The 11,925-nt window shown below is 36.1% G+C and overlaps 1 protein-coding gene across 1 annotated transcript; it reads left to right on the forward strand.

The window, feature by feature from the left end:
• Positions 1-373: 373 nt before the first annotated feature.
• LOC123518327 (NADH dehydrogenase [ubiquinone] 1 beta subcomplex subunit 8, mitochondrial-like) lies at positions 374-10,900 on the forward strand. The gene is made up of 4 exons (XM_045279087.1): positions 374-533; positions 3,610-3,830; positions 7,181-7,339; positions 10,748-10,900. Exons 1-4 carry the CDS (start codon positions 452-454, stop codon positions 10,805-10,807), a joined length of 522 nt encoding a protein of 173 aa, XP_045135022.1. The 5' UTR covers positions 374-451; the 3' UTR covers positions 10,808-10,900.
• The last annotated feature ends 1,025 nt before the right edge of the window (positions 10,901-11,925 follow it).

Below are 11,925 nucleotides of genomic sequence, written 5' to 3' on the forward strand. Positions count from 1 at the left end.
ATTAGAAAAAAGTACCATTTGAAATGGAAAACAAGAAACTTCGAAAACGCAAAAAAAGAAAAAAAATTATGACTTGGAAAAGAGAAAATAAACTAGAGCAAGTTAGTGAAAGGAAAGGAGTAAATAAGTAAAACGTTGACAGTGAAAGAAAAGGAGAAAATAAATAAAAGTTGACAGTAAAAGAAAAGGAGAAAATAAATAAAAGTTGATAATAAAAGAAAAGGAGAAAGCATATAAGAGTTGATAGTGAGAGAAAAGAAAAATATAGATAATAGTTAATCGTGAAATGAAAGTAGAAAATAGATTAAAGTGTATAATGGAAAAAAAAAAAGTAAAACCAACAACAACAAGGTGAGTAGGTGACTAACTTAAGACTTCAGGGGGGACCGTTGCAAAGGCTATCTCCCGACTCTACATCCGATCAGCTGTGAGACTGTGAGTGAGGGTCAAGATGGCGAGGTTGGTGAGTTTGGTTGAAAGATCTCGGCGAATTTCTGGCCTTCCTGGTGTTCTCATCAGCCGTTCAGCTGGCAGTGAGTTTCCTTGTGTTCTTGTCGATCTTTGTGTGGAAGATCTAGTGATAGAGTGAAAGGGTAAGCACTTGGTTTGTGTTAAAAGGTAACCGGGGAAATTTATCCGGTCTAGCAATCCACTCAAATAACAAAGCTGTTGGAATTTAGATTCTGTACAGACAGATAATTGAAAATCACAATATTGTAGGAATTCAATGCATCATGTATCAAAACTTTCCGCCGAATGCTTTAGTAATGAAGGATCTAACCCCATATTGATTAAAAACTGGATACAATTTGGTAAGAAAAGATATATATGAATAACAAATATTGTATAAAACAGCAAAGGAAATTGTAAATAAATAAACTGGTTTTATAAAGTATATATATCTACGAAATCAGACAACTTTGGCTAACAAGATGCTGGCAGAGGTGGAGGAGGTAGGCGATGTGAAAAGCTTGTTTCGTTTCAGACGTTTTCAGTTACTTCCATTCGCCCTAAACCCTTGCTTAATTAATCGCTGAGCTTAACTCACTCATTACACTCTTAATGATACACTTTATTGTTGAACTATTTGCAACTTTTGGTTTTACTTCACTTTCATTTAATTTTCTTCACAGTTTTTTACTTTCTTCTTTTCCATCTGTACGGCATTTCACAAAATAGCCGTCCAAGGGAGTTTGTTTCATTCTCCTTTCCAAATATTTCAGAAGTGAGTTAGGTATGTGTCATTACATAGTATCACTTGAATATGTCAGACTAAAGGAGGAAGGAAAGGATTTAGGAGTAGTGATAGACAGGACTATGAAATTTTCAAAGCAATGTTTAGAAGCAAGAAATAGGGCAAATAGGATCCTGGGTTTTATAAATAGAAATGTTAGTTATAAAAGTAAGGAAGTGGTGCGTAGCTTATATAATTCCTATGTTAGGCCCCATTTAGAGTATTGCATACAGGCCTGGTCACCCCACTATAGGCAGGATATCAACATGTTAGAAGCAGTTCAGAGAAGAGCAACTAGGATGATACCAGCATTAAAGCGCCTGGAGTATAGAGATAGATTAAAGGAATTAAACATGTTTTCATTTGAGAGGAGATGTATAAGAGGGATATGATAGAGTTATTTAAAATGTTCTCAGATACAAACTACATAGATGTGAGATCTTTCTTTACCTTAGAGGAGGGAAATAGGACTAGAAATCATGGCAGGAAGATTAGAAAGCAAGGCTGCAGGTTAGATATAAGAAAATATTTCTTTAGTCATAGGAAATCTGCCTAAATAATTACACAAAATGCTAGCATAGCATGAGAAATGCTTCCATGGCAAAATAATTAAAGAAAAAAGAAAAAAAAATCAATACTTCAGACACAGGATGCTAGGCATTTGCTGCATCAAATTGTGGCAGCATACCTGGACCTAGATATTAATGCAAATTTTGGCTTCAAAGTCAAAGCAAAAAACTGACAGATCTACAGTTTGTATCCATGGGGGGAGGGAAGGCAAGGGGGGCATTTGCCACCCTCCTGGAATTTATGGGAAATAAAGAATGCAAGGAAAATACAATATGAATAAAAAATACATGGAAAATATCATTACCCTTCTCTTGCAATTTTTCTGCAGACGCTCATGCTTGTATCTTGGATTACTTGTAAGTAAGTAACTCAGGATTTTAAGGGCCCCGTACACATTCAGGAGATCTGTCCTGCCACTGAACAGTAGGCTGGACAGGTCACTTGCAGTCTGTATAGGTCAGTTCTAGTGAAGCACTTCGGAGTGATGATGGTCTCTCCCTTGGACAAGGATTACATAGACCAGGGATGGGCAAACTTTTCAGTGGAAAGGCCACATTAGAAAAAAAAATCACAATTTTGTAGGATTGCATTATATATATTAATCTAAAATAATTATAAAATGAACAAAATGAAAGGCTCTTAAAGAAAAAAGCTACTCTCCCATGCATACATACTCATAACCACGGGAGAAAATTAAAATGTTCACTATATTATTTGGGATGCTTGGTATCTTTCTCTTTAGAATTTACCAACATTGGAGGACTGCATGAATTCCTTTGGCAGGCCACATGCAGTCCGTGGGCCATAGTTTGCCCACACCTGACCTAAACCTACTTATGACAGCAGCTATTGCAATGACTAAGCTATTAAAAAAAATACCAAGAAGAGGAGAAAGAGGAAATTATGGACCAAGGAGTGGCTGCTAAAAAAGGATAGAATCACATGAATTTACTGGAGGAATTGAGACTACAGCCAGAAGATTGGTTCAGTTATCTCAGAATGGACCAACACACCTAGTTGACACTGGTCTCTTGAAAATCATATCATCATAAAGCATGACACATGCATGCACAAAGCTATATCATATCATGACAAGCTGACAACTTTAAATTTTTCTGTAATCAAGTCATGTTCTGTATTTTTTTTTTTTTTTTTTTACTCTATTTTTGCATAGTCCTTTCATTTGATTTTCCAGAGACATGGATTCTCCTTGTAAATGTTTATAAATTTCATCTTAAAGTGCCACTCTCCCTCCGTGATGCAGAGGATGCTTGGTGTGGCAGACATGTTCTTTGTATGCTGCCGAGTGCTGTACTGAGTGATGAGGCCTCAAGGCCACCTGAAGTACCTGTACATGCTCAGTTCTGCCTGAACTGGATGTTGGCCAGGTGGAGTTAACCTGTTAGCTGCAGGCCTTGTCAGGCAGTCTGAATAGGCTACCTGAAGTTTCCATACACACTCAATTTTGCCTGAACAGTCATGGTTTTTTCAGGCAGTTGGACAAGCTGCCAGTGAATGTATGGGGCCTTTACTGTATAAGAAACTTAAATGGCTTTCTATATTTGACTATCAAATTTTTTTGTGGCATCAGGTAGCAAGTATTATAGATATTAGATTAGAGTGATATGAATGTTGTGTGTTTCTTCAACAGCTAGGCTTCCTTTTTTTAGAATTATAACCTTTCTTATTTGTTCTGTGATCTTCAATCTTTTGATATTATTGAAGTCACTCGTATAAAGCTTCATGCATTGTGAGGTGGAACTATCTTTCTGTCCGTAGTCTTACATGCTTAATTCTGTGTACAGATTGGAATAAAGATTGGAAGCCAGGACCATATCCTGTCACCCCAGAAGAGAAAGCAGCTGCAGCAAGGAAGTATGGCCTTCGTCCTGATGAGTACAAGCCCACACCAGATGATGGCATTGGAGCGGGAGACTATCCAGACTTGCCCTTAGTTTCTGCAGAGAGTCGTGATCCATACTATCCATGGGATCACCCAGAACATCGCAGAGACTTTATGGAGCCAGTAAGTTGACAAAACCTGTCTAGAGCTTATAACCAAGCTATTTTTCCTAATTACTCAGAAGTATAGAAAAGAACCCTACATGCTTCATTTTGTATTTTTCAGATATGTTAATCCTGCTTTTACTTTACATTTATTTATTCACTTAAGGTTCTTGGGAGACAACCTTGATATGTATGTTTTTCATTGTAGTACAGTTTATACACAATTTTTGTATTTGTTTTCAGTGTAAATTGGTGGGTGATGAACAGAGCTGCTTTGAACACTAATCAGGAAGGGCACTGACATTTTATTATCTTATTGATGAAATATTCAAAACAGCATGGCACAGTTCCTTATTTGTTATGTAATTTTCTTACACTACTAGTAGGATTAGCAATATAATAATGGTGTTAATACAGTTAGTTTTGTAGTAGTAGCAGTAGCAGTAGTAGCAGCAGCAGCAGCAGCAGCAGCAATAGAAGTAGAAGTAGACAAAAGAGATTGGCTTTATTCAGTTTCAATGCTAACTCATATTTTATTGCCTCCTTACATCAACATCTGGGATGCCATATCTTTGCTCTATAGTATATACATTATATTTTTAAGGATCCTTTTTTACACTTCTGTTCATAGTCTCTCTATGACCATTTTGTCATCATCCTCTTCTTCACTTCCTACCTCCACTTTTCTTCCCAACTCTCATTTTCAACTTCCTTCTCTTTTATCTACTTTTTACTTATCACTGTTCAATTCTGAAATCTGTATCCAATTTTTAGTAGCTTTTGCTTTAGCTAGCTTTTATATTCCAAATATTCTCTTTTCTTCTATTCCATATTTTATTATGGCGATATTATTTTGCCATGTTTTCTCATATGCAAGAAGCCATGCAGCTTGAGAGTGTAAACATTGAAAAATTATAGACGAACAATTGACAGGAAATAAAGCAATTAGCAAGACAGCAGAAGAATAAAATTTGGGAATGATTTTTCAGAACTTTCACCAAGAAAGCATATCAGTAAGTTAAATGAAACAACCAACAAGTGTTAAGAAATAGTACAGGTGATCCCCGCTGTACAAAAGGGTTAGGTTCCTGAAAGCCCTTTCATATAGCAGAAATTCATATACAGTAAGTCCCCGCACTTGGTGAATCTCAGCTTGGCGAAATTTACTTTTCGGGGGAGGGTGGCCACGGACACCGAGTGCACGCTCAGCGATTTGAATTCATACTTGGCTGTCCCTGGCAGCCACACGGCGAACCATGCGGCTCCCCGGTGACATCAGATCTTTCTCTAAACCTATCAGAATGCAGTGTGACAGTCTCCTTCAGCCATTTTGATTGTACTACCTTCTTCTCCTAGCGTGGGAACGAATTCTGGCGATTTACCGCCAACGTGGCCTCTACCAGCGCAACAGGTGGTACCGGTGGGGGTAAGGACAATGGTAGTGGCGGCAAGGATGAAAGTAGGCGAGGGAAACGGGTGTAAAAACGGGAGTTACAGCCTTTATATCATGTCTTATTAGCTTTATTTATTGTTTATTGGTCTGTTTTGTACATGTGTTCTAATATGTGAAGGCAAAAGATTTTATATCAGCTCGAAAGATGGTATTTTAGGGGTCAAAAGAGGGACTTTGGCAATGACCAAAGACTGATTGAGGCATTTTTAGGTAATTTATATGGTATAAAGTACTCATGCTTGGCGAAATTCGCATTTGGTGGTAGTTTCGCCAGACTAATTGATTCGCCAAGTGTGGGGGCTTACTGTAGTGAATAACCAAAACTATACAAAAATAGGGGTAATGTTCCCAGACATAAGATTTTTTAGTGTAAACAGTACAAGTACAAAAAGAAATAATAAATATGGTAGCATGCATAGAGGTTATGAAAAAGCACTTGTACATACACTGTGTTTATTTTATTCCTAAGATTTTGAAGTGAATGGCTCTGGTGTGGAAGGAGAAGGGGAGATGACTTTGGAAGGGCTATGAAGCTAGTTATGGTTGATTGCTTGGCTCTTCTTTGCCTTTTCCTCATACAAGGTGTGATAGATTTTTGAGTTCCACAGGCTCTACCGTACGTATTGGTTTTATCAAGCATAATTTTAACTGAACAGCAGTTCAGCATTAGATTTTTCATGTCTACATGATTCATAGACAATAGGCTACCAAGCTTGTTCCCTTTACCCTCACAAATTAATTGTTAATCAATAATACTGCAATAAAGATAATGCAAACTACATTGCAGTACTTACAGTAAGAAATTAATGCAAAAATGATGAAAACTGGATTGTAGGCAGATTGGCAGAGCAGATAGCAGGAATAGGAGTGTTTGTTTATGTTGTTGTTGTTGTGGAACCACCCACTCTGCATCTCTGTCGCCACCAGTGCACCGACCAGGGAATTTAAAAATTAATAAACTTGAAACGAGTTTGTATAAGCAGACAAGGGGTAGTAAAATATGGATTTCATATGAGTGAAAATTCATACAGCAAGTTTTCGTATAGTGAGGATCACCTGTATAAGAGTTGCTGTTGATTATCTGGGCGAAGATATGATGAGAAAATGATTATCACAATAATATGCAGAATTTTGTTACCACATGAAAAAAAAGAAAAAAAAAAAGGATAGAAAGAGTAGAGAGCATCAACAAAAATTATACTAGAATTGTAAGATCTACCACATAAAGTCTATCCACAATGCAACTCCCAGCTTTGGAAAAGAGAGATGTGGCATGATTGCGCTATATAAAATGTTGAATGTGATGGAAAAATAAATTTTTGAAAATTTATTTGTGTTGTATGAAAGAAACAAAAGGGCACGGGAGAAAATTAAAAGCAACCACTTGTAAAAGGAACATGAAGAAATGTAGCTTCCCTCATAGAAGCAAGGAGTGAAGTAGGAGATGATCTGTGTTAGGAATATTTATGACTTTAGGGAAAAGTTAATGATATTTATGAAAACATGACAATGTAATCTTACCTTCTGTTCCATATGTCAGAACTAGGAACAGTATATAAGATAAGAAAAAATATGTACAATGCTAAAGAATAGAAAACAAATTTCCATAGCATCTAGGCTTTTAGTGTAGGAAAAATTTGCTCACTGACCACACTAAGCAATAGGTATTAGTTCTGCAGTCCACAGAAACTTCTTGGGGTCAGAATTTGAGAGTAGAATAAGCACTTTGATTGATCACAACCATGTCACAATACAGTTTTATCATTTATTTTATTATTATTATTATTATTATTATTTTTTTTTTTTTTTTTTTTTTTTTTATTTTATAGTGATTCATATGTAACTTATATACTACAACTTATTTCCTTTAACTAATGAAGTTCATTAATCTTACAAATTGTTGTTGATCTTTACAGATTCATACAGATTACGACATGTATGGACTTGACCGCTACAATGCTTCCCAAAAGCTGCGATTTTCTGTGAACCAAATGTTCATGGCTTTTATGGGAGTTATGACATTTTTTGTTGGTACATTTTTCCTGATGGAAAGTCGCAAAATACACTGGCCACTGGTGAGTTTAGATGTCTTATATTGTTGTCTTACTTAGTGAAATAAGTGAAATTTGAGCAGTTATGGAAGTAGGAATTTGCTGAAAATATTGTGATTGTGATGTAGATTCATGTGAAATGTGGAAGTGAGGATATTTTGTAAGTGAGTGGTGTGTGTGTGTGTGTGTGTGTGTGTGTGTGTGTGTGAGAGCATGTATTTACCTAGTTGTATATTACAGGGTTTGAGAAGGGCTCATAGTGACCTGTCTCAATATCTAATTTTATCCAAATTTTCCTTAAATTTGTGCACACTTTCTGCTGTTAGTGTCATCATTCAAGCTGTTCCAGATGTTCACTGTCCTATGTGGAAAACTAAACTTTTTAATGTTTCTCAAACATTGACTTTTCCTGATCTTCTTATAGTGCCCTCTTGTCCATCTATCTCCGTCTTCAGTCAATGATACCAGATCTTATCTATCTATCATTTCCATACTATTCACTATCTTGTACATCATTATTAGATCTCCTCTCTCCGTCTATCCTTCAAAGTTGTTAGCTCCATTTCCTTTAGTCTATCTTCATGTGGAAGGTCCTTTATTTCTGGCATCATGTTTGTGGCTATCCTTCAGATTCTTTCTAGTTTCCTGGGTCCTTTTGCATGTGTGGTGACCATACCACTGTTGCATATTCAAGTCTAGGTCTTTTCTTTGCAGTTATGATCTTTTTCATCATACTCTTGTCCATGTAGTTAAATGCCACTCTGATATTTGTTAGTGTCTTGTATGTTGAAGCAAGGAACCCATTTATGTGCCCTTCTGGGGTCAGGGTGTGTTGTATAATCACTCCCACATCCCCCCCCCCTCTCTCTCTCTCTCTCTCTCTCTCTCTCTCTCTCTCTCTCTCTCTCTCTCTCTCTCTCTCTCTCTCTCTCTCTCTCTCTCTCTCTCTCTCTCTCTCTCTCTCTCTCTCTCTCTCTCTCTCTCTCTCTCTCTCTCTCTCTCTTGCACTCCCATGTTGGTCTGCTATTACTTTTACCCATTTCCACTACATGATATTTTTTTGGCATTAAATTCTAATTTCTATTTCTGGCTCCATTCCCAGATCTTATCAATATCCCTGTAATTCCATACAATCCTCATTATTCCTTATTACTCCCAAGAGTTTTGCACCATCAGCAAACAAATTTATGTAACTACTCAGGTTTTCCTCTATGTCGTTAATATTTGAAACATTATTGGTGCCAGCACTGACCTCTGTAGTATGCCACTAGTTATTGTGATGGTGTGTCTCTTATCACTGTCCTCATTTTTCTTTCTGTTAAGTAGTCCCTCATCCAGCTTATGATACTTCTCTTTACTCCTTCGATATGTTCTGTTTTCCATAGGAGTCTTCTTTGTAGTACTCTGTCAAAAACCTTTTTGATATCTAAATACACTCTGTCCACCCATCTATCTCTCCCTTGCATCTCATCTGTTACCCATGTATAAAAACATAGTTTATTTGTTATACCTTATCTTCCTTTTTTTAAATCTAAATTGGGAGTTACTAATGGTTTCATTTTCCTCCAGATGATCCAGCCATTTTTCACAGAGCTTTCCCATGACACTAGTCAATGACACAGGTCTATAATTCAAGGGCTCTGTTCTTTTCCATCCTTTATATATTGGAACTATATTTGCTCTTTTTCATTCACTTGGTACTTTCCTTTCTGTTAGTGAGCTGTTGATCACATCCCATATTGAGTCTATCAATTCTTCTCTACATCCTTTCATTGTCTATCCTGGCAGCCCATCTCACCCCATTGCTTTTCTTACATTTACCTTTTTTAGTAATTTGCTAATTTCTTGTTTATTCCCCATAACATTTTATAATCCTTCTTGTATCACTTTGTCATTTGGTTCTATAAAATTTCCTACAGTAGATACTGATTTAAAGCTTTCATTCATCAGTTCATTAATTTCTTCCACAGTTTCATATACTTTGGTTGTGGTGTCTTGGTTTGTCATTTTTCCATTTGTACACTTTTAGAATAGCTTGAGCTCCTCTCCACATCTTTTTACAACACCCCCTTTCAAATTTCCTCTTCTCATCCCTTTTTATTCTAATATATTTGTTTTGTGCCTCATTATATTGCTTCCTATTTTCTTAATTTCTCTGCTTCCTTAATTTCTTTCAAGCAGCATCCTTTCTCTTCTTAGCTTTTGTGCTTGTAGTGTTATACTATGTTTGTTTGCTCTCTAACTCTGTATACTGGAACATACCTCTTTACCCCCTTCATTGTACTTGTCTAGGAAGATTTCACAATTCTCTTGAACTGTCTTGTCTTGCATGGTTTCTTTCAGTAAGTGAGTGAGTGAATATCAGATCCAACACTGATGGTTATTCTTCTCCTCTATACCTTGTATATTCTTTCACCCATTGGTCCATTGTGTTAACCATTGCCACTTGTAGCACTTCTTTTGCTCATTGTCCACTGTAACTATTTAATTCCATTTTCTTGCAGTTAACATGTTTGCAATTTAGATACCCAATATGTAGTACTTTTGTGTTGGTTCTTACCATATTGTCCAAATGCTTCAACACTTCATATTGCATTTCCTTGTTTATCTCAGGTTTCCATATAATAGTATTTGGTGGCACATATGTAACTATGATTTTCCTCCTTTCCCTCCTACTAGTCCTGATTACTTAAAACCTCTGCCTGTCCATGTCCATATTGTACTTTTTCAACGTATGTATCCTCTCAAACTATTATCAATACTCCTCCTCCTGCTTTTCCTCTTCTGTCTCTCCCTCAAACATTATATCTCTTGTTCTTTATTAACTTGAATGTCTTTGCTTAACTTTGTTTGTTATACGTACCACGTCCTGTCCTTTTATATAGTCTCACTTTCAACATTCCTGATATAAACCCATCTTTTTCTGTATACATAACTCTTAATCTCTTTCTTTCCCTTCTCAGACATACCATTTCCTCAGCCTTATGTATAATAATCTTCAGTAGATTTTTTCCTTTCATTCTCTATCCTTCTTTTGTTTATTTCCTTAACTTCATTTCCCAGTTCTCTCTGTTTATATATTTTTTTCTTTATCTCCACAATGCTTTATGCTTCTTTCCACATGTAGAAAAGGCTTATTTTCTAGTTATAATGTCTTCTATAAGATTAGAAACTATGCAATAGGGAATGAACATAATCCCTGTTTACAATAATGTTAAGAGTTATAGTTAGAATTATATTTTTCTCGAATCCAAGGCTGGATTCTAAAAATTATTTATTTATTTGTAATATGCTATACTTAAAGATTTGTCAGTTTCAAAAGGAATAATATTGGCTCTCAGTACAATGCCTTTAAGTGGAAAGTTACTAGAAAGAACCTGAATGATCCTGTAAAGCGAAATAATAATGCTAATTCTTTCTCTTCTCTTACAGCTTCCCAAGCAATACCCAGGAGATGGAAAAGTACACTATACATTTGAAAAGCCTGAATAATGACCAGGTCTTTTACGACATGTAAATATAAGATATCTAAAAGAGATGTAAAGTGATACATTTTGAATAAAGTATGAATGAGTGAATAAATTATTTCATGGCTGTTACTCAGGCCTTTGCTTAAGTCACCAAGGATCAGTTTTACCTCTGGCCACCAGCAGTTTTCACCTTACCTTTGAAATTTTCTGATGACATCACATTTTACATCAAGGAGCTGTGTAACATTTTGTTAAAATATAAGAAAGGCTTGACTTACCAATATTAAAGTAAATTGTGAAAATGGTGACTGCAACTTCACCAAAATGATATTTATTCATTGTTCTTGTTATTGATTTTGCTAGCTAGCAACAAACACCAAAGCTTAGTTTTATTTTAGTATCCTTTGAAAATGTGAGATGTGCTTTTTATGAAAGTATTGCAGCTTTTGTAGCTCAATGAAAAATGGAAAAGTTTTAAAAACTTTCCAACAAGTATGCCTCTCTGGGCTGAGGTTCCAGCCTTGGTATGTTATACACCTTGCAGTGGCATGGTGAAATAAATTTTACATGGGGCAAAACCTAAATAAAGATATGATTAGGTATAATACACTTGCTTATTATGTATGCATATATTATACTATACATATATGAACTTTAAGTCAATATTTTGCCCACCTTCAATATGGTTAAGTCTAAAATAATGGTCTGAACATCAATATTTTTAGTAGCCTTGCTTGTGCCGCCCCTTGAGAAATGTGGTGCCCAGGACATTTACCCGCTCGCCCCCCATCCCCATCCCATATCACTACGCCAGTGAGTCAGTGACGTCTTGGCGCAGGAAAAAAAAAAAGTATACTACCGGTACTTGTAAAAATTAGAAAGGGGAAGGGAAAGATGTTATCGTAGTACCATTTTGTCAAGTTTTAGATTTACGTCAATCAGCAAAATTTGTAGAAAAGGCAGAACTCGAAAGTGCAACTAGGTGCTGGCTACATTCTTAATTCTTTCATTCATTCGTTCTGGCTTATGCTATATGTTCTGTCAAATACTTTACTGGTCTTACCAGGATGAGCTCCTCTGGAAAGGAGCTCCAGACATGCCAACACGCTACGGTAGAGTGAGATATTTCTAATAACAATA

Source organism: Portunus trituberculatus, chromosome 43 (assembly GCF_017591435.1).
Source record: "Portunus trituberculatus isolate SZX2019 chromosome 43, ASM1759143v1, whole genome shotgun sequence".
Taxonomy (NCBI): domain Eukaryota; kingdom Metazoa; phylum Arthropoda; class Malacostraca; order Decapoda; family Portunidae; genus Portunus; species Portunus trituberculatus.

Bases quoted from the DNA above. Each gene is read 5' to 3' on its own strand.
- LOC123518327 (XM_045279087.1), top strand. From the start codon at position 452: ATGGCGAGGTTGGTGAGTTTGGTTGAAAGATCTCGGCGAATTTCTGGC. The intron at 534-3,609 runs GTGAGTTTCCTT...TTCTGTGTACAG, and splicing joins CATCAGCCGTTCAGCTGGCA to ATTGGAATAAAGATTGGAAG. The intron at 3,831-7,180 runs GTAAGTTGACAA...TGATCTTTACAG, and splicing joins GCAGAGACTTTATGGAGCCA to ATTCATACAGATTACGACAT.